Genomic DNA, 21,818 nt, shown 5'->3' on the forward strand with positions numbered 1-21,818 from the left:
GCAGGCCCTGGCACAGGGTGCCCAGAGCAGCTGTGGCTGCCCCTGGATCGGTGGCAGTGCCCAAGGCCAGGCTGGACAGGGCCTGGAGCAGCCTGGGACAGTGGAAGGTGTCCGTGCCCATGGCAGGGGTGGCACTGGATGAGTTTTAAGGCCCCTTCCAACCACAACAATCAGGGTTTAGTGATGGGCTTGGCAGTGTTGGGTTTATGATTGGACTCCATGACCCCAGAGATCTTTTCCAATCTGAATAATTCCATGTTTCTCTATCTTCCAGCTATATACACACACTCACACACACACACACACACACACACACCACCACATTCACTGATAAAGAAGCAGCAGATTAAAGAACTTTTCTGTTTAGGGTAGTATGTATGAAAGAATCATTTTTCAAAATGTCTGCAACTAGCTAAAAGTGGCCATCCATAAGCTGATCCTCAATAATTAGTTAGATGAAAGTGTAAGCAGACTTTAAAAAAAAAAAAAAGAAGAAAAAAAAAAAAAGGAGGGAAAAATCAAAGGGTGGGGGAAGAAGAAGAAAGAAAACTTGCTCCAGGGAAGAAGCAACTGTTCTCTGACGTGCAGCAAGGAATTTAATATCAATGAACTAATGTAAATGGGGCCCATTTACCTCAAAAAACAACACACCACTCCACATTCTGGAATATTTATATTTTAAGTTTGACAGCACTATGCTTTGTACCAAAATTCAAGACTGTGTAATTTGATAGATGTCAGAAGAAAATGACCGTCAGAAGGGCTGATGGTGGTGTTATAAGTTAAGGTAAATAATTTGTCCAATCCTTTAGAGATTGATTAGAAAATTTATTGATTACAGCAAGCAATGACCAGCAAACAGCGCTGGGTGCAGCCGGGGAGTCAGTGCTCCGCCAACGGCTCACCCCGTTTCCCTTTTCCCATGGTCCTTTATTCTCCCCCTTTTTCCGCGTTTGTGGCTTTTCCGGGAGTACTCTGCGCGTGCGCCTCCAGTTGCTAGGGGGTCGCCTTCTGCTCTCTGGTGGTCATCTGGATGAAGGCTCTCCTCCTTTTGCATTGCTGTTTTGAGTTTTGTGGCAAGAACAAGCATTTATTAAGAGAACAATGAGTAGAAAAATATTCTACGTATGCGTAATTTTAAGACAGAATCTTTGCTATTAAATAGAAGAAAAAGTGGGAACAAAGGACAAACTCTGCACCCCTGACTTAACTTGGTATCACCAAATTAACTCAGTATCACAAAGTTAACTCAGTACTTTGAAGCTGCATCATTAGACAAGAGCCCAACAAAAGTTAAGCTTCTACAGTTGGAAAGACAGACACTGAAAACATAACCATATCCCCCAACAAATCTGTGATCTGAAGCCATCCGTGCTCCTTAGCAAGATTATGTTGGATTACTTTTGTATTTTAAATACAACAAAGCTTCCCCAAAAGAGTGACAACTTCCCAGAGCCAGACCGCGTTACCGAGCCGAGGAGAAACTTCCCAAGTCCAGCAAAGGCCCAATTAAAAAGAAAATAGAATATATTGCTCCATCATCAAAGCAATTAAAAACATAAATAAGGCATTGCAAGACTCTTAACAATCCTAATGTTTAATTATTTATCTGTTCTCTGTCCTGCAGCTGTAGGTCAGAATTAACTCCTCTGAACTACATACAGGAGAACTCTTTTGGGGATTTGTACCTTATTCATTTTCAAGCAAACATTCAAATTCATTTCAAATTCACACAAGAACTGCAACAATTTCACCTAAATCAGATTTTCTACAAGTTAAACACACCTCCTACACTCAGATGTGATTGCAAAACTACTTTGATCTCTGTTCCCAAATTTATTGCTCTGTGTAATCCATGACAAAATATAATGTGATTTACTGTATCTCTATATGACAGCCCAGCAGCTGACAGAACTTAATAATTTAGCATAAGAAAAAAACCCTTCTGGCACCAAAATATACACATCGTAATTGAGGCACTTTAGCATCACGTTACAATGAAGCACATCTAGACTGATCATAAGAACTTCCAAACAATTAGAATGCTTTCTCACCCATTTAATGAAGGTGGGGTTTACTCCATGACATGTTCTGCAGCTGTAAGCAAGTCATCTTGGAGCACTTTTCTTTCTTCATATTAATGACTCTGAAGGACTAATAACATTGTTTTACCCCTTCCCTATTCCCCAAACACTCCTTCTCCAAAAAGAAGAAGATAAAAGCTACCTGCAGCTTTTCTCTATTATAATGATATGAAGAAAGAGCAAATGAGTGTAAACTATGTCTTCAAATCATGCCAGTATTTAAATACACAATTTTTATGTTTTACATTAGTTTGGTCTTGATCACTGAGCATTTTTTCCTAAGCAAAGCTATTTGGAAATCTGTTTTTTTATTGTGCTGACCTAAGCAGGGATGTAATGGACACGTTCCATGGGGCACCTTCTGCAGTGGCTCGTGCTGACTCTGGGGTTTGGGGGACTTGAGAATGTCTTTGTGCGAAGGATGCGTCATCCCAGAAACTCCCAAGCAAAGTAAGAATGTGGAGCTTTCTTAACCATATTCAATAAAAGTCAGCAATGGAAACGGTGTTTCCTGACTGCCAGGGAAGCCAGACATTGATCTTGCAGGAGGTGACTGGTGGTTTCAGCTCTTGCTCTGCCTGGTCTCTGTTCCTTACTGCCCTTCAGATGGAACTGTTATTCCTTATTAGCATTTCATTATGAATGGACTTGAAAGACATTTCTAGAGCTGTTGGTCAACAAATGTTTGCTGAGCGCATGCTTGTTTGGTATCAAGGAGTAAAATACCCAAACAAACTCACAGTGCTTCCCTCTTTCTTGTTTCAGCCCATCGTGCACATGTATGAGCAGTCCACTGAAGGAATACTGGAGGTGGGTGCTCTTCAATACCAGATCTCCATGGGAAAGCCGGTACAAATCCATGGGGAGGTGGATCCCTCTGACTCTGGGAAGGGTGAAACTGCCTCTGTGTCCATCAGCAAAACTCCTGTGAGCTTCTTCTCTCCTTCTCTTTCCAGGAAATGAGCAGCCCCCTGTCATCTCTCCTGCCACCTTTTCGGACACCTGCTAGAACAGAGACTTCCGAATTTCCATTGCAGGCAAAGGTAACCCTGCCCATTTTGGCCAGGGCTTCTGATAAATTACAAGAGATCTCTCTGCTGAGCAGAACTTCAGTCTTGGCAGAAGGAGCCTGCCTGGAGGCCAGCCTAAGTTCCTTGACCATAAACAGTGTTGAGAGTTAGAAACCAAGCAGAAACTGCACCTTGTGTGGGGTTCCATCATACCCAGGTGGTTTTGGGTTTTTTTTTTTTTTTACAAGAAAGAGTCTGATTTTATTTGTGTGAATGACAAATATTCTTGTCACTTGTGAACTGTCTTAGGAGAATTGGGAACTCTTATTTCTAACTGGTTTTTTTTTTTAACTCCTGAGGCTTTATGCACAACTCTTACATGCAGAGGCAGCCTGTGCCTTTGCAGGCAAGGCTCAACTGCTTCAACAGCATCTTAAGGAAAATGCAGTTCCATTAAGGGAGCAGACTACAAGAACATACCTTATTAAAAATAGTGATAATAAGGATATGATAATGATGGTAATAATAATAATAGTGATAATATTAATAATAAATAAAAATAGTAATAGTAACAAAGAGAAGTAGGAGTAGAAATGGAATCAGTGCTCCCTGACTGCCAGATTCTGGGTTCAGCTCTCTCCATGCCTGGTCTCCATTATTAACTCCCCTTTAGATAGGCTTTTCATCCTTACTTTAATTATATTCTTAGTACACTTGCAATGCATATACAGAGCTGTTGGTAAGCAAAGGTTTGCTGAGTTCTTGCCGATTAGTAAAAAACCCAAACAAACCCCTTCTGTTTCCCTTGTTCTTGTTTCAGGCAAAGAAGCCCTCTGATGTGCCACTGATTGAAGACATTTTGAGGGTAAGTGCTCTTAAATAGAAGATCTCTGTGCTTGCTTATGTTTTGCATACGTTAACGAAATGAGTGGGGACAAAAATACATTTTGAGAGCTGCTTCTCTCCCTCTCTTTCCAGGAAATGAGCAGCTCACTGTCACCTCTTCAGACGCCAGCTAGAGCAGAGACTTCCAAACTTCCATCGGCAACAAAGGTGACCCAGCCCATTTATGCCAGGGCTTCTGATTAAATGCAAGAGATCTTTCTGCTTAGCAGAAATCCAGCTCAGCTGTTTGGCAGCTCTTAGAATGCTTTAGAAATATTTATTCAAAAGTGCACATGCCCGTAACGTGCCGTTAACACAGTCTTGGTGTCAGTAGCTGTGTTGTTTAGCTACATGCTAAGCTACTTTGTCCTTTTATTCTAGGAATCCCAACCTGATGGATCTGCAGCACAGAAGCAGAGTAAGTAGAAATGCAAAGAAAACGCAGTTCTTTGTGTGCTGACAGGTAAATTTTTTAATGTTATTTGTGGCAGAGACCATAGAATGCTTACACTGATTCAGCAGCGTGATTTCCTCTGCTTTGCTGAACAGGGATGAATTTAGGAATGGCTTAAGAAACTGTAACCAATCATTACCTAGACCTTAAGGTAGCTGTTCAGCAGAGGACCAGCAGTATTTAGTTAGGAAACTCCCACCTGGAGTGATGAACAATCTTGGTGGCATACCCTTCCCTAGAAAAAAGTGGCTCTCTCATCTGGTGCTGACAGACCACAGGGTAAAATACGCGACAAGGGAGGCATATAAATGCAACTTTTTCATTTTTGCTTTCCAGAGCAGGCTGGCACAGCTTCAGAAACCTTGCCGAGTTCTCAGCCAAGACCAGTGTAAGTAACCAGACTCTGTCCTCATCTCTGCTGGGCAGGTACTTAAAAGAACCTGGAATGTACAAAAATTTGGCTTATCAGTCAGATTCTTCTCAGAAAACTTCATTGCAGGGAATTTTCACCAACAGAAACATTATTGTTTTATGAAGGTCTCACTAAATTGTTTAGGTCTGAAAAGACCTGGAAGATCATCAAGTCCTATGGTTAACGCAGCAAGGCCGAGTGCACTCAACCATGTCATGGTGACAATGACTGCGATTCAAACCAGAACAGAATAAAAGCGAAGAGAAAAAACCTCAGTCTTTGTGTACCAGACTGAGGTTTTTGTCTTCTTTTAATCTGTGGTGCTTAACATCTTGTCACACTTTGAACTTCTCAACCTACTGACAATAGATTAAGCTGGTAGAAATGCTAAGGGATACCAGCTGAATCTGATCATTCCTGGATATGGTTTTGATGCCAAGCAGGACAAGTAAAGCTACAGCTACCTAAACTGTGTAGATCTACTGATGACATTTTAAAGTTATTTTGTTGTAAAACTTTCTTCCATTGCCCAAGTAGAAGTTTTCAAAAAAGTGTTGGAGGTATTTTATTTAAAAAGAAACACAAAGAAATATAGTATTTCACATGGACGGTCTAAAAACCTCACTTTATATGCTAAGAATATAGCTAGTTGTAGAGTGGGATAAAGGCAACGTTTCTATAACCTATGGGAATTGTGTATGTTTGTCTGAATGGGTGTGAGTGGAAGGTTTGATAATTTCCAAGCTTTTTTTTATTCTGGTGCTTGGTATTTTGAGCACGGCAATGTATTCCTCTGGCCTTCTCCCCTCTGCTCCCAGTGCCCAAACACGGGGCTCAGTTTTAGTTTTGAATGCTGCCATGTCAGTGGAATAAGTAAGTAACCTTCCCCCCTGCTGCTTCCTAATTTTGTCTTCTGGTGGCCTGGCAGAGCTCTCCAGTTCCAGCACAAGAGGATGGCACCAGCACAGCCCAGCAGCTCGGAGTCAGAGAGCACCAGGGACTGCCACAGCTCCTCAGTCTGTGACAGAGAGACCAGCTCCTGTGACAGTGAGCAGGATAACCTTCCAAGGGGGCTGGACCTGCCCGCATGTGAGGTGAATTGAGAGACCATGGAGAGGCTGCTTCCACAGCCCCTTGCCCACTGCAGGGCTGGTGTCTTAGGAAGGACGCAGATGTTGTACTTCTCCTCCGTTACCAAATTCTGCCCGGTTTGTCCTGGAAATACTGATTTGCAAGACCCCTCTCACTCCAGTGAAGGCTCAGGCATTCGCCACTGACTGGTTTATGAATTTTATTCATCACACGTGCATCCATGGTGCTCAAGGAGCAAGTTAGTGCCTGTGGCCTGTTAGTTTAGAGTCAGTTCTTCACAGGCCAAAGGCCAGACTTCTGGGCAAGAGTCTCTGGGCTCTGGGGAGCTGTGCTAGGACAGAAAGAGCCAAAAAGGCATCAGTCTTGAATCCTTCTTTTCTCTTTTGTTGGCAGCCTGAGCCATCAGCTTCTAAAAAGTGGCAGCTTGACAACCTAATGACCCAGATAAAGCGAGGAGCAGTACAAAGAGAGGCTCCCATGGAAATTGCCCATGGGCATGGACGTGAGGAGGGTGTGAAGCAGGAGCAGGGCATCAGCAGCAATTCCTGCCAGCACCAGTCCAAGGCAAGGGAGCCTTCTTACAAGAGCTGTGGCCAAGTGGCCATGGATGTCCACAAGACCTTTGCCCAAGTGGCCGAGGACACTCACAAGACCTCTGGCCAAATGACCGAGCATTTTCACAAGACCTATGGCCAAGTGACAAAGGCTCCTCAGGAATCTCATGGTATGAGCACACCCAGCTCTCTAAAGCCTCTTGTGCACACCAAGGAGGCCTTGCCCAGGAAGATTGTGGGTATCAAAAGACCCAGCGAGCCCCTGGAGCATGACAAATCCAAGAAAGTCCTGAAGCTGGAGAGTGAGCCTGGTCTGTTGGAGGTCAGAGACCAGTCCTCCAAAGACAAGCTGTAAGTCCAAGAAGCAGAGAAACCAAAACCTGCTTTCTGAAAAGGCCTGAAGCTGGGAGTGCAAAAACCCTCTGAGAACAGGAAGCACGAGGAGCCTGACAAGAGCTTTGCCCACGTGCCCAAGGTTCCTGCCCAGAGTTGTGGCCAAGTGGCCAAGCCTGCCCACGAATCTGATGTTACATCCAAGCCCAGCTTTCTGAAGCCTCCTGTGCACACCAAGGAGGCCTTGCCCAAGAACACTCTAGGTATCAAAAGGCCAAGTATGTCCCAGGTACATGACGAATCCAAGAGAGTCTGGAAGGTAGAGAGTGAGGCTGGTCTTTTGCAGGTCACAGACCAATCTTGCAAGAACCAGCCCCAAGTCAAGAAAACAGTGAAGCCAAAAGCCACCGACAAAAAAGGCCTGAAGCCAGCACTTCACAAGGCCTCTGAGAAGAGAAAGGGCTCCCACCAGGTCAACACCAAAGGCTTTTTGGAGCCCAGTCTCCTGAGACATGCTCAGGAGTATGATGCCTTCATGCCCAGTGGCCACAGGCCTGGGGATTTGCACAAAGGGAAGGTGCCCTTGCCTCCTGGGGAGAAGAAGTTGTTCTTGCCTGCAAGGGAGGCAGACGTGAAGAGGAAAGCCATGAGGAGTCCTGAGGAGTCCCCCAAAAAGAAGGTGAGAGGGGCTAGAGGAAGTGGGTTTGGACAATGACCAAGGTGGTGTTTGAAAAACCCGTGTGGAGTTTCCCCTTCATAGTTTGGCAGTAGAGCCGTGATGCTTCTCCTCTAGAGGGAGTTCCAGTGTGCTGTTTTTTTCTGTTTTCAACCAGAATCGATCAAACTGAGCTGTATTGGTCTGTACTTTAGGTGAACTTCCAAGACCTGAGTGAATTTTTTTCCCTGTTTTTATTCTTGCTGCTAGAGGGAAGACAAGGGGGATACTCCCAGGAAGAAAAAGGAATGAGACAAAAAATCCCAACAAAATAATTTCAGCTTTCAGCAAACAAAGGCTCCAATAAAGTGAAGTGAGTATGCAGTGATGGGATGTCAGAAAGATGTGTAAATCTAAGTCTCTCTTCAGAAGGGAAAGATGAAGAACTGTATCTCCTGTCCAGACACTCAAGAGTTGGCTTCTAACATGATGTGCATTCTGCAGCTACAGCTGCTGCAGATTGGCCTTTACATGCTGGAAGCTATTGTTGGTTGGGGGGTTATGTATAAATTATGAATGGGATGGGATTGCTGTGGAACGCGTGTCAAGTTTCTTTTTTAGCATTAGTCTTATGACATGGTTACGACAATGGGAAGACAGTAGTAGTCTACACTTTTGGTAGCATACAAAGAACTTAATGTTACAACTTACTTCAAAAGTTTTTTGACTAATCACAAAAAACAAAAGCATATTGATAGTAGTTGTATCTAACTACTAGAAGTACATGCATTTTTTGTTAAGAGTGTTTCCTTATTTTGAATGTAATACTTGTTTGTAAGCTTTAAAACACAATGCACAGAGCTCCATTGTTAAGCTTGGAACTTCTTAATATCTTGCTAGATGTACTTTTCTGTACCTGAGGGAGTTATTCTAGACAAGTGTTAATATACAGACTATTGTTCTATTGTCCTTGTTTTTCTACTTCTTATATAATTTTTCTGGTGAAAAATCTTACGGCTATTGCTTAGCTCTAATTGTAGTTTTGTTGTCTCTGAGGTCTGCTTTTTGTAGCTTCCCTAAAACTCTCTGATTTTGACGATTCCCACAGAAGCAACGAGTGCAGAAAGCCACTCTGAAGGTGTAGGTGAGTAAGGGTAGGGAGCCCTTCGCTTCTGACATCCTTTGAAAGCACAGAGGTGTCGGGGCTGATGACTGGCTGGGGGAAGGGATATTCCAATTGCAGTAGGAGTGGAAGAGCTTTAATTCTGGAGTTCCTTCCTCCCTTTTCCTCAGGGAAAATGAGCAGCTGTCTTAGTCATGTGCTGGCTTTTGGAGTGGGAAGGGTAGGAGGTAGTTTTGGGCAGAGAGGAGTCTGGATTGGGTCGAGGATGGTGCTGTGCTCTGTGTCAAATCATCCTTGGTGCAGCATCAGCTGAGCCAAGGCAGAGCAGCTGGAGAGCACGTGTGCAGTGAGTAGGGACCAAAACACGGGAAAAGTGGGTGCTGAAAGAGGTGAGCGGACCGTCCCATGCCCAGCAGAGTTAGGCAAGAAGTGCAGCCTCACCCCTGAGCCTTCTCCCTGGGTTTAACTTCATTTCCTGCTCTTCTGATGCTGCAGTCCATGAGCTGGGATTCACTACTTGGTGTGTTCTTGGAAACCTTGCGAAGCTGGCTAAAAATGATGGAAATGGGCAGTGGTGAAACAAGGCTGAGAGCTATTTGGGGCTGCTTCTTGCTGCCAGAATTCCCAGGTCATCCTGATTTCAGATGATCAGAAATCTGCTAGGCCACTGTTATTGAATGTGAAAGTCTCTGCCAATTCAAACTCCCTCTTATTTGGAGCCGCTCAGCTTTGGCAGTGATGTCTAGTTGAGACGTTGGCATGAATGGCAGGATATAGGCAAGCTTTTAAGAAATGCCTAGGTTATATGTACATCATGATCATGAATTTGCTTCTCTGGTCCAGAGCATCAGAAGATTCATTCCAAACTGAGAGGAAAAATGTGGTGCTGCCAGCACTGCCGGCCATGACTGCTGCACAACGTGCACCAAATTTGACCACGACGACCCAAAAGAGACCCAGAACTGCGACTGATGACCTGGACCTGCCTGCCGTGGATAACCCTGCCATGAGCCAGGATCCTTTGTTTGCCAAGCACAGGAAAGTGGAGGAAGACCACAAGGAGCAATCCCAGGGCATCAACATTGGTACCCAGGAGAGCTGGTGGGAGGATTCCTGCAACCCAGGCGTGCTGTGGGATTCACTTCAGAAGCATCCTCTCAGATAAGTGACCATTTCTGACTGTAGGCAACTGCAGTGTGTTTATAAAAAGGAGTGTGTTTATAAAAAGAAATTTTGATTTATTTATAAATAACTGTGGGTGTGGCTGCAACCTGGGCCTCGGGTTTTATAGCATGCTGACAAAATTGTTACATTTATGGGTTAAAAAATCAGATTTTACTGGCTGTTTTTAAAAATTTGGCTCTTTACTGACAGCTGGAGTTATGGGGTCGAGGATGTTTTGGGGGGGGGGGCGGGGGCAGGGCTATATGTTAGGCCAGACTGTGCACACTGATTAGCTGCCTTCTAATTGCTTGCTTTTTCCTGATAATTTTCCTGCTTCCAGTCCTCACTGCACTCTCAGCCATTGAACAAGGAACCTGCTGCTGAATTTTTCTGTGCTTGGGAAAAGTTTAATGGTACAAAGCAATGTGAGCTGCCAGGTGAGAAGCCAAGGTTCCATTTCGATTATTGGAGGGAGTGCTAGGAAAGAAGGCAAGAGCGGAAGAGCCCGTTACATAGACTATGCCTGGGAGAAATGAACATTTTCTCTGGAAATTTAGGAAAGCCTGGCTTTGGAATTGCTTTAGGCATCTCTCTCTGACCAGCTTTCTCTCTGTGGTTTTTCAGGGATCTGCAGGGGATGAGAAGAATTGACTTCTCTGCCACATAAGGACAAGACAAGACAAGACAAGAAGACCTGAAGTTAGAACAGTAAGTGTTTGTTTTACAGCCCTGCCTGTAGTTACTGAAGACACCAGACAGGGCTGGCCCTGTAGCCACCCCGGCTTCTGCTTCCTCCTGAGCACTTCTTTTGGAAGCAAAGGGAGAGGGAGGGATGGGGGAGAGCTGCCCTGTCAGGGCAGCACCTGCTAAGTAGCTTGGCTACAGCTGAACACCATTTGAATTTTTGACTCCTTGCTGGGCCTTTGATCAGTATTGGCCAAAAGGATTTCCTAGAGCTGCTGATACGTTTTTGATTGTACAGCTTAATCATTACAATTTTCCGGGTAATTGCCTAAGTGTAGCTGTTTTCCTGCAGTTAATTCCATTTTTCCTTGAAAATGGAGTATTTGTGTGTGGAGACAATTCTTGTCAGAATGGAAAAGCTATTACTATTTAAAGCCAGAAATAATTAAAGGAATATGAGCAGGCATTGTCTTTACTTCCAAGTGTTGCAATAGAAGAGCATTGTTAAGAGTTTATACTCATGTTCATTGTGTTCATCATTATCTTTTATTAAATGTTGAGGGTTGTCTCGTTACAGCCATTGCAATATGATGAAAAAAGCCGCGTCTGTGATTTAAAAACAATGGCAATGTGATGTGGCTGAGGAGTTGGGATATAGTCTTACTCTTTAAAACCGTGTGTGTTTTTTTGGTATGGTGGGTTTTGGTTTGGCTTTTGTTTTTTTTTTCTCCTTTAAGAATCAGTGGAAAGCCTAGCAGCCGTTCTCCACTTGGTGCTTGAGCACCTGAAACCTTTTAGAGCAAACCCAGTCAAAGTTTCCAGCGTATTGTAAACACTCCCTAACCCTCGCTCGAGGGGCCACAACGTGGAGCATGAACAGAGGGCTCCGAAATATGGTAGCTTTGTTTAATAGTCTCACTTAAAAGCAAAAATGAAGTGTTCTATTAACTATTTGCAGCCTTTCGTTTTCTTTCCCCCTCTTTCTCTGGAGACCTACTGGCAATAATGAAATATGTCTTGAAAGGAAGGCTCCAGTTGTAGAAAAAAATGTAACAGTTGATTTTTAATCCTTGGCTCTGGGACTGTTACGTCCCTCAAGATGGTTATAGAGATATCACATGACATCTTTTTAGTGATAACAACTGTGAAACTGGTTTGATATGGCACACAGCTTATGAAATTGAAAGTATTGCCTTGTGAGGTAAAGAGCGTTGCTGTGTCATGCTGTAGCACTTCATTAATTGCTGTAAATTGCTATTCTAATAATTCATGTAGTTAAGGACTATCACAATTACATTGACTAAATGAAAATACAAATAAACAACACTAATGGCAGAATTGTTTCCTTGTAACTCCAAAGGCTTCCCTCTCACATTGGTGTATGTTTCAGATTTCTTGTTTCTTTTCTCATTTTGAGGTTATATAATGGCCAAAACATTGATGAAATGAGAAAAGCTTTCAGTTGGCTAAAGAAAGTTGTACAGATGATTGAATTTGATTACTGATTGTTAAAAAGCATGAAATGTTTCAGGCAGTCACCTCCTTTGAGTCACTTAGAAACCATCTACAAAACAGTACAAGGAAAAACTCTGTTCTGTGTTGTTGCGTGATGATTGTGATCTCTCTACTTCAATTACATTTGATTTTCTTAATTTTGCTTTTGCTTTTTATGTACTTTGTACAACTTTCCTTCAGCTTCAGCAACAATACAACCAACCTTCATGGAGGAGTTGAATCTGATCATTCAAACAGTACTTTTAAGGAAAAGAAAATTGTGACACAATCCATGTCCTCTTGGAAAGAAGAAACGAATGAGCCAAGTAGACACTCATGGTTCCCCAGAATTAAATATCTTAATTATCTACTACAACATTAATATTATTACTCTGAATCCTGAACTAACCAATTATTTTAACCATATAATTAGTTACCTTAAGTCAGTAGAATGACAAGATGAATTCTGAGCCCTTGTACCTCCTTAACAGTCTTAATCCTGGCAGCTCATCCTCAGCATCTTTGGTTTGCCAACCACTATTGGTTCTGCCACTCTTCACACAGCCTGGGCTGTGCTTTGTTAGTGTTAAGTGATTCTCCTTGCCTGTCTCTGTCCTGTGCCTGGTGATTTCTCACATAGTTTGTCCTTGGATGGTTTATTTTATCCACCCCCAGCTCTCAGTGCCACAGCGCCGTTCTCTGATCTCCCTCTTTGCCTTCCCTGCTCCTCTTCTTTGGGTACCTCGTGAATCTCTTTGCTGTCTGTGCTGGCTTTCAGGGCCACCTTTTAACTACAGACTTGTCTCCCCTTTTCTAAGCCATTAGCTGCACCTGTCTCTCTAATTCTCCCCTCCGTGTTGTCCTCGCTGAGGTTTAGCCGTGGTCTCAGCATGGGAAAGCCGTGACTGTTTAATCTCTGTTCTAATCCTCCTCCCTTGATAACTGAGGCCCTGTGCTCTCTCCTATATGTGGTGGATCTAAATCTTGGAGACAGTTTCTGCAGTCTGGAGCAAAATTGCCAAGTTTTCCTTTCCAGCCACATGTACAGCACTTGCCCAGCCTTCTAACCCACATCACATTCATCATTTGGCAGTTGCTCTTTTATTCTGTTTGCACAGCACCTAGCACAACAGTGCCCTGTCATTTTTGTAATGAGAAATAGTTATAATAATTATTAGTGTGTTTAACCAATGCCTGCCTAATTTGTGAGCCGTTCATTTTGAATCTAATGCGTTATTCTTATTTCAGTGGGATACTGCACACGTGGAGTATTATTTGCTCCGAAATCATTAATGGCTTTAAGGAGTGATTTAATTTGTTAATGTTTTCTCGTGATTTGTTTAAAACATAAGTTTATAGTTTAAAACAATAACTGTATTGTAAATATCTTCCATTGTTGGAGCTTACTTGAAGGAATGCAGACCAGCTTTTTGATGTTATACATCTCAAATTATGCAAACTGAAAACAGTTTATGAGTGGATTTGTGCTTTTTCTCACAAAGACAAACTCATCTTATTCTTAAAACTGGGGAACACTTTATATTTATTTCTTGCCTTTATATTTTTGGCTTTATTTCTTTGAAATGGTGAAACAAGTTAGAATGCTTTCTAACAAGTCCCAGATATTAAAGTGCCCAGGGACAGGATAGGGATGATGTTTTGAAGGCAATAAGTATTTCGGCTTCACATTTCAGTCTTTCTTCTTCGCTCCTTGGAGCTGGCTTTGGTTTAGTTATCATTCCGCTTGAATGACTTTGCAGTGTCTCTCCTCCTCTCCACACCAAAAAGGAGTGTTCTGCACATCTTCCATATGTTTGGGGCTGGCATGGTAGGAGAGCCCTGGTTGTTCCTCGATGTTTGTGGGAATCCCAGCCTGTGCCCAGGGATGCTCCAGCCACAGCTGGGATGGAGTTAGGCCCAAAGCTGAGCTATCACTGTGTGTTAAAAACAGAGCAGAGAAACAAAATAGATTGTTGTGTATTTCACAGATTTGGCATTACTACTGAAGCATTTTTCTGTAACAATTAGCCCATTAACCCCTTCTTTTATAGATACGTGGTGTTCTAGGCCTGAATACATTATTTACGTAGTGGAATAGCTGCATGCTAGAAGTTAGGTCAGAGGGGCTGTGGCAGGGAGTGGATTTTACTGGTTGTGGTACTAAAGGTGGTAGCATGGGTCTTGCATTTGGCTATAAATTTAATGAATTAATTAAACTGCTGCAATTTGGTGGAGTCCTGGCAGTACCAGTGCATCTCCATGTGAGGGACTCTCTGGGAACAGGAGCAGGATCATGGGTCTGCTTGAATTTCCCTATGTACAGTCAAGTGCATGTGTCTGTACACTGGATGGGTCCTCATATCTGTAGACACTGAAGATACTAAGGTGAAATTCCTGAATTTTGGTTTGCATGGGAAATTTGGGTATGTTTTGATGCAGGTTGTGTTTTCAGCTACACAGTTTGCTGTGTATTATATAAGAAATTGTGCTCTCCTTTGGAAATGTGTTTATATAGAGGGTTTTTTTAGGGTTTTTTGAATCTCAATTAATTATATGAATGGTGATAACTGTTTTTTTTTCAGCAGGTATTAGTGAGAGTCAATTTTTTATTTCTTGTGACATTAAATGAAAAGGAAGGCTGTGCAGAACCAACAATATCCTTCTTCAGCTGCCTTCCAGCAAGTGAATAGTTTGCAGTTTGGTGGGGAGCAAAGCAATTTTCCCTCAGAAGCAGCAATATTTAGGAAAGAGAGGAAGGAATGGGCAAAGACTTGTGTGAGTACATCAAATCTGAGTACCTAGGATTAGAGTATGTGTAATGTGGGAATGGCAGGGCAGCCTGGCCTTTCCCAGCAGATCTCAGCAGCAGCAGAGGGGCTGCAGGCTCAGCCATGACTCTGCTTTTCCCATACCTCAGCCTTCTCTCAGTCATTTGATTTTGTTGTAAGTAGCTCTGTGGGAAGCAGGGAGTTGGACTCAGTGTGGGTCCCTTCCAACTGGAGATATTCTGGGGTTCCTGTTTATCTCCAGGCAGAAACCCAGAGTCATAACAACCTGAGAGAGACTTAGACAAGGGATGGAGCCTCTCCCTCTTGTGGAGTCCATCAGAATTTAAATTTCAGAAGCTCATTCAGTGGCAAAATATATTCCTTGCTCTGCTTCTGTTCTCCAGTACAGCTGGGATTCAGTGGGCTGTGCTGCCAGCAGGTTTTGAAAACCTGGGGGAGAATTTGCCTATTTGTGAATTAAAGCCTGGGGTAAGTTTATAAGAAATCATGAAGAGTTTCACAGCCTACTACCATTTTCCACTGAAAATCTCTCTAAATGACACACAGGGAGCTTGGGTGTGGGTTTACTGCTGGGATGTGAAACTCTGTCCCTGTGCAGCCTTGGGGGTGAGTGTGCTCAGTGTGTGCTGGCACTTCATGTCTCAAGGGTTTTAATTTGTTGATGAGGCTGAGACCCAGCCAGGTGCATCTCCTGCTCCCTGTGCTGTTGGTGAGCCCTTGCTGTTGTTCAGGGCATGGTGGGAGCCCTCCAGGAAGGTGTTGATTCATCCAACATTTGCTGGGACAGCCCAAACTCATTAACCTTTCCCGTTAACCCCTGAATTGCCCTGGGTTTTGTTAGTGCAGTGCTATAAAGTCTCACTGCGTTTAGTTGTTACCTCTTGGAAGACATTTTACAGAGCAAGACAAATATTTATGATTAGGCATGAAGAGGAAGCACGTAAGATATTTGTATTTCTCATGAGTGCACTTCAGGGTGTTGATTTCTGAAACTGAAATTCTGGTCTTCACAGCCAACTTTCCCTGAGATGGTTTGTGCTGTAAGACTCCTCATTCCATTGCCATGTCCTTTATACACTGCAACAAGAGGAATTTGCTGCCTTTTAAGTTGGGGGCCAAGAGTAAATTCACCCTGTTTTTATAATCAGACCAGCTCAGCTTTAGGGGATTTGAGTGATGTAATTGTATTGTACTGGGCCCCACAACTAGTCCAACTGAAAAAAAATAATCTTCAAAGTGAATATTTTAGTGCTTCATGCAAGGCACATTGCTCGGTGTCTTGGGAAAAAAAGTGAAGCTTTTCTTTTATTTGTGAACCGAGGGCCATTGTTGTACAGGTTTTCTAAGCTTCTGTACAAATCTGAACTGCACAAAAAATAGAGTGCTGGCTCCCACATCCTTAAATCCTTAAAAATGAAGGTTTTTTCCTGCTTATAATGAGATGTTGCATTTATTCATGGGATTAAGTCCTTAAAAGAAAGGAAGGTGCATAAAACCACATTCCAAGTAGTTTACATCATAATATTTTGAAATAAAAACATCTTCATGAGGAAGAAGATGCATAAATTTGGAGCCTCACTATGAGCACGAGGCCTGATATCTTGTCCTTTTAAGTTTAGATTTGTTGTGTTTCCATCTGACTGGACCAAAGCTGTTGTCCCAGTGTCCTGTGACACTTGGCAGTGTGAAAGTGTTTGACTAAGCTTCAATTTTCGGTTTTGCTTCCAGTGTGGAGTGGAATTGTTAGATGTGTTTTGCAGGGAGAGAGATTTGTTATCCAGGGCCCATTGCTGAATTATGGATCTTTGGGAGGAGAAGTGGACATTTTCCCCTCTCCGTGGTCTCTCCAAGGTAACAAAATCGGGCGGAGCTCTTTCATATTCTTCTTTCTGAGGCAGATTTTGTGCTGGGAGAGGGGAGTGATGTGCTTGATGCAATTCAGTGTCAAACAGCTGTAAAATAAAAATACCTGTATTCAGCAGCTCCCTGGGATGTGGGCTTTGGGGGATAACTGAGCCAAACAGCAGGAGCAGATGGATAACTGATCCATCAGACAGTTCCTATCACTTTGAGCTCTGGAGGTGTCACTGGTGTGCCCATTCTGAGGAATGGTGGAGGAGGAGTTTTGTACTTGGGATTTGGATCTGTTGGATCCTCTGCAGGAGGAATTTAAATCCTAAATGGCATTTTGCCATTTGAGTTTAGATGGGGAAAGAAATGTTGATTTTGGAAGTGATGTTTTTTTGCGGAATACTTTTTATTGTCTCATCAATGAGTGGGGAATGTGATGGCTTAGATTAACACAGATGTGCTTCCCCCTCAAAGGAGTGTGGGAAATGGAATCGATGAGGCTGTGGAAATAAAGCATGTCTGGAGGAGTGATGGATGCTCTCTAGCAAATTTGAAGATAATTTGCACAGGTATTCTAAGAACAAAAAAACCAAAACCCCAAAACAATCATCCTCAAAACTGTGGTTCAGGACTTTGTTCCGTTTTCCTCCAGTTTCTGCTGGGGAAAAAGGGAATTTTCCTTCTTCTGTAACGAGAGGAGCAGTCTCCCTATTCCCAGTTATTCCATCAGCTGTGAGTGAGGCACCAATTTTTTTTTTTTTTTTTTCCATGAACAAAACCTCTAGAAGTAAACAGCAATGTACTGACTCAGGGCTTGTGGCATTTCTTTGATCTCTTTGCTAATGGAATTACGCGGCTCTCCTGCACTGCAAACGGCCGCTTTGTGAAGATGTAGGATTATGGTCTTTGTCCTGTTGTCAAAGTCTGGTCTGCAAACCACAGAAGAGGATGGGAGTACTGTAACTTTGGGCTTGGCAGCTTCCTGACCTTTCTGAAAGGCTCACTCAGTGCTGCAGCAGCTCCTCCAGGGCTGGCGAGGTGACAGACGAGATGAATTAACTGGGCTTTTCCGTCTCTTACGTGTCAGATTCTTTGTTTTATATGGAAATAATTTCTGTCAAAATGGGAAATTTATCGTGAGGTACGTCCTCTGCCTGCAAAATGAAAATGTCAGCCCCAGGTCTGTTTGAATGTGTCTTCTGTTACAAGCCATGGGTGGAGTCAGCTTTGTCCCTCGATGCCACCATCGTGTTCTCCAGTGTCTGAACACAAAGTCAGGAAGCTCTGCTGACCTGTGGGAGCAGCAACATGTCACAGAAAGTTAATAACAAAGCCAGTAACAAGTTAATAAAAGTTAGTAATGTTTGAGGACTCACATCAACATTTCTGAAATATTTATAAGTTACCCGAACTTTTGTCTGTGTTGTGTCAATACAGTGAATGTCTCTGTCTTTTCATGTGTATCTTTTCATATATGTGAATGTACATAAAATATTACAGAAACCTTACTTTTGATGTACCATCCAGTCTGAAGAAACCCAGCCTGATTTCTATAGATGTATCAGCTTTAATATGTCAAATAGTGCGGGCTGTTGATATGAAATATCTTTGCACAGAGATTTAACATCTGTCATTACTGTAAAGGCTGACTAGACATCACAGCATTATGGCTTTCTGATAGATTAAGAAGGAACCACGTGTCACGCACTGCCCTGCTTTGCTTTTTGATTTATGACAAGCAGGGAATAATCCTGTCCCTTGTCTGAGCAAAGATGGCACTGGGATACTTTTCATGGTTTTTTTTTGTTTTGTTTTGTTTTGTCTTTTTTTTAATCTGGAAAGGCAATCATGCTAAAAAGAGTTTGTTTAAATATTGGGGGGTGTTAAATCTAATTTAATGAAATCTAATTTGTATTTATTTATTGTTACTATTATTCAATCTTATTAATTAGATGAGATTAATAAAAGGGGTTCTACAGTGGGTAGGGAGCCATTGACAGGAAGAGAGACTTTGAAGGTGGAGGTTTTGTTGTGAGCTGTGGACGCCGTGTTTGGGCGTGTGAAATTCTATCAGAGAAAGCGAAAATAACTCGGGCCTTCCATCGCCTTCTTCAAAGCCCTGCAAAGGGAGGTTGGGCAGAAGCTGGGACAGGAAATTGAAATCTGAATACTATTTTAAACTGATGGGGTGAAAGGCCTCTCTTTCACACCAGCACACTTGTTCTTTTGTTTGATACTTGAACTCTGAAAATTTTCTGTGACTTTCTAGGGAGAAGGAGGAGCAGCTGAGGCGGGTGACGGAGGTACAGAGGCTGCAGGCCCAGCAGGCAGGCGCTGCCCGGGAGGAGTTGAAGCGGCAGGTGGAGCTGAACGCAGAGAAAGACCCTGCTGAAATGAAACAGCCGGTGAGGAGGTCACAATGCCAGCCTTCCTGAAACTCTGGCGCAGTGGGATAGCGGATTCTGATCTTATAATGCCAGAAACATGCTCCGCTTGAGAGTGCTACGTCAAAATCTTTCACAATGTAGTGTCTTTGCAGCAAGTCAGAAAGGGATGGTGGCGGGTGTTTGATCTTTCTGACAAAGCCAGAATTGTCATTGTTATAAAGATAGCTGCAGTTATGATACCGATTAGGGATTTTTCAGGAGTGAGAGTATAAAGGGTTAGTTTATACACCCTATGGAACAACGCTTGTCATTTCCCACTTACATGTGTCTCTTCCTACTCTTTTCCCAGCAACTCTGTCTTCCATTAATGAGCTCCTGTAATCAGTTTGAGCCCAAATAGGGGCAGAGCCATGGTGGCTGCTGGCAGTCATGTGCAGAGGATGGAAAAATCCACTTTTGTGTCCCTGAAAATCAGGGAGTTTGGTGGCTTAAATTTCTTATGGAGCAAACAGCAGTGAAACCATTCTCCTTGGAGTTTATAAAAGCAGCCCAAGGAGTGAAAGGGAACAAGCAAAAGGTGATCAAAAAGAAGGGGAGAGAAGGGATATTTCCTTACTCCTCCTGTGGTTGAGATCTCCAGGCAGAACTCCAGCTTGTCATTCTGGATTGCAAGTTCCAACCTCACCTACCTTGACCAAACCTCACTGCTGACAGGAGGGTGCTGCAGGCTGGGACTGGAATGGGTGCCTGAGAGTGCTGCCTTAGGGCTGAGGAAACTCCCTTTTTGTTGTTCTCAAAGTTTTTTGAAAATCTTCACTGCTGATATTTTTAAGACCCAGGCAGGCAGCAAATAACAGAATTTGGAAATTAAAAAAAAAAAAAAAAAGGTAAGAACAAACTTATAAAAACAAGATGTACAGCAGGCCATACCCACAAGGGCAATACAAGAAATCCCACCACCATTTTGATCTGACATTTTCTGTACTGTGTGACCCTCCTGAAATTTCTTCATGATGACTTAAAATAATACCCTAGTTCTGCTCTAAAAGGGATGTTGTCTAGTTCTAGAAAGGCTAATAATAGTTTCATTCACTTAAAAAAAAACCAAAAAACACTTCATCAAAGAAAACCAATAAAAAACATAAGAATGTGTAAAAAAAATTGGAAAACATAGTCAACCATAATTTTAAAATGACAGTCAATTTCTTTCAGAATATTGCTGCATTCTGGGAAATTTTGAAAATCAGTTTTGCTGTACTTCATGAATCAGCCAAAATTTACTCCTTCTTTTCTCTTTACTTCTTTCTCTTTACTACTTGGGTGCTAAAATCTAGAAATACTAAATGATATTGTGCAGTTGAGTTATTCTATTCTCCAGGAGCCAAGGTCCAAGGAAATACATCAGAGGAACACTGCTGAAGCTCTCTCTTCATGGCTTTGGCCTTTCTCATTCCTCTGAATCCACCTACCCTTAGATAAATCCCCCAGTACATTGGGACATACTGGAAAATTCTGTGTTTTGCGGTGAGGTGATAGGTATTACTTACAAAACAACTGCAGAAGCCATAGCAACTCTGTCCTTTGATCTGCATTAGGAATACTCGGCTTTAAACCCATTTTTGGTGTGAGATGAAGTTAATTATGGAGATGAGTCGGATGGGGTCATTTTCAGTTGTTGCAATCAATATCTGATTCTTTAGTTTGGCTCTATGATAATATCATTTATTTTGCCATCTGCTTCCTATTTTGTCAAGCTTGTGATTATTAAGAGTCATCTGATGTCCACTGGTGGGTGGGTGGCATGTGTTTAACTGCAAGATCTGCATTTTTTCCAGTAGTAACTAAAACAAAGAGAAATAATACATAGGCTATGTCATGGAACTGTAGATCTGGGGCTTCCTGGGTTTGGCCAACAGTGATCAAGAGCCTTTGTGGCAGTTGTTGGAAACAGATGAACGTGACCTAGCGAATAAACTGCAGAAGCCAGTAGATTGAAAGCATCTTTGCACGTGTTTTTACTATTTCACTTTTTAGAACATTTTCATTCTCAAAAAAAAAACCCCAAAAAGACCTCCTTTGGTGCAGCAACAAGATCTGTTATTTTTCTGGGTTTTATGAACCTGAGTAAAATATGGCCATAGACATGCAATTTGAGTAAGTTTGGAGCTGGAAGAAAATGATTCATAAAACATTGATTGCAGTCCCTTTTCTTAAGGGAAGATAGTAGCAGTGAGGTTCAGGAGCTGCTTCCTCGCTGTTCTCTTTTTCCACTTTCTATTTGGCCAACTGCTCCTACTCCAGTCCCTTCCTTTCCTGCTGGAGTACTCTGCAATAAAATGCTTTTCCCACTGCGAGTGCTGCCTTTTCTCCTCCTTCCTGCCTGGGGAGTGATGTCCAGGCCAATTGGCACAGACATCTCTTGAACACTGAGCACTCCCTTAGCCCAAGCAGGATTTTGGCTCGTGGTTCAGAAATCCATGGGTTTCTTCTTTTTTTGGAGCAGATGGGCTTGTGGTCCTTCAAACCCCTCCACCTCTTTTCCCTTTTTAGGGACACAGTTTATTCACTGCTTCTCTTGGGATCTAGATCTGAAAGTCACTGATGAGTGTGCACTGCAGCAGAGTTACATATGTATATTTATATACATTTCCTTGGAAACATGCCTGATGTGCAGCTAACAGTTGTGCTTTTGATACAAAAGCCTTTGTCAATTGAGTTGTGAAATTGCTTCCTTGATGCTGCGTGCTGGAATCTGTGGGACTCATTATTCATAGGCGATGACTATCTTCAGAGGACTTCACTTGCAGCCCGATTAATTCTCTTTTAAGTTATTTAAAGTTATTTTCT

General features: G+C 42.7%; 3 protein-coding genes across 5 annotated transcripts in view; 1 reads left to right on the forward strand and 2 right to left on the reverse strand.

Moving 5' to 3' along the window:
• Positions 1 to 21,818, reverse strand: part of LOC137477554 (maestro heat-like repeat-containing protein family member 6) — a 123,552-nt gene that overhangs the window by 75,947 nt on the left and 25,787 nt on the right. The window lies entirely within an intron of this gene.
• The window catches only part of LOC137477556 (uncharacterized), a 66,939-nt gene that overhangs the window by 28,996 nt on the left and 16,125 nt on the right, over positions 1 to 21,818 (reverse strand). The window lies entirely within an intron of this gene.
• Positions 3,029 to 9,829, forward strand: LOC137477520 (AF4/FMR2 family member 1-like). 3 transcript variants are annotated; one of them, XR_011001044.1, is made up of 9 exons: positions 3,029 to 3,127; positions 3,915 to 3,959; positions 4,361 to 4,397; positions 4,770 to 4,821; positions 5,774 to 5,939; positions 6,331 to 6,524; positions 6,558 to 6,813; positions 7,171 to 7,852; positions 9,446 to 9,829. XR_011001044.1 is itself a non-coding variant. In XM_068196732.1 (9 exons), exons 1-9 carry the CDS (start codon positions 3,044 to 3,046, stop codon positions 7,537 to 7,539), a joined length of 1,278 nt encoding a protein of 425 aa, XP_068052833.1. In that variant the 5' UTR covers positions 3,029 to 3,043; the 3' UTR covers positions 7,540 to 7,554. The 3 variants fall into 3 exon arrangements, 2 of the variants coding, with proteins under 2 accessions (XP_068052833.1, XP_068052834.1); XM_068196732.1 differs by lacking the exon at positions 9,446 to 9,829 and adding an exon at positions 4,073 to 4,147 and having other exon boundaries at positions 7,171 to 7,554; XM_068196733.1 differs by lacking the exon at positions 9,446 to 9,829 and adding an exon at positions 4,073 to 4,147 and having other exon boundaries at positions 3,089 to 3,311; positions 7,171 to 7,554.

Source organism: Anomalospiza imberbis, chromosome 7 (assembly GCF_031753505.1).
Source record: "Anomalospiza imberbis isolate Cuckoo-Finch-1a 21T00152 chromosome 7, ASM3175350v1, whole genome shotgun sequence".
Classification (NCBI taxonomy): Eukaryota; Metazoa; Chordata; class Aves; order Passeriformes; family Viduidae; genus Anomalospiza; species Anomalospiza imberbis.

Bases quoted from the DNA above. Each gene is read 5' to 3' on its own strand.
- LOC137477520 (XM_068196732.1), top strand. From the start codon at position 3,044: ATGAGCAGCCCCCTGTCATCTCTCCTGCCACCTTTTCGGACACCTGCT. The intron at 4,822-5,773 runs GTAAGTAACCAG...GTGGCCTGGCAG, and splicing joins AGTTCTCAGCCAAGACCAGT to AGCTCTCCAGTTCCAGCACA. The intron at 6,814-7,170 runs GTCAGAGACCAG...GGTCTTTTGCAG, and splicing joins GTGAGCCTGGTCTGTTGGAG to GTCACAGACCAATCTTGCAA.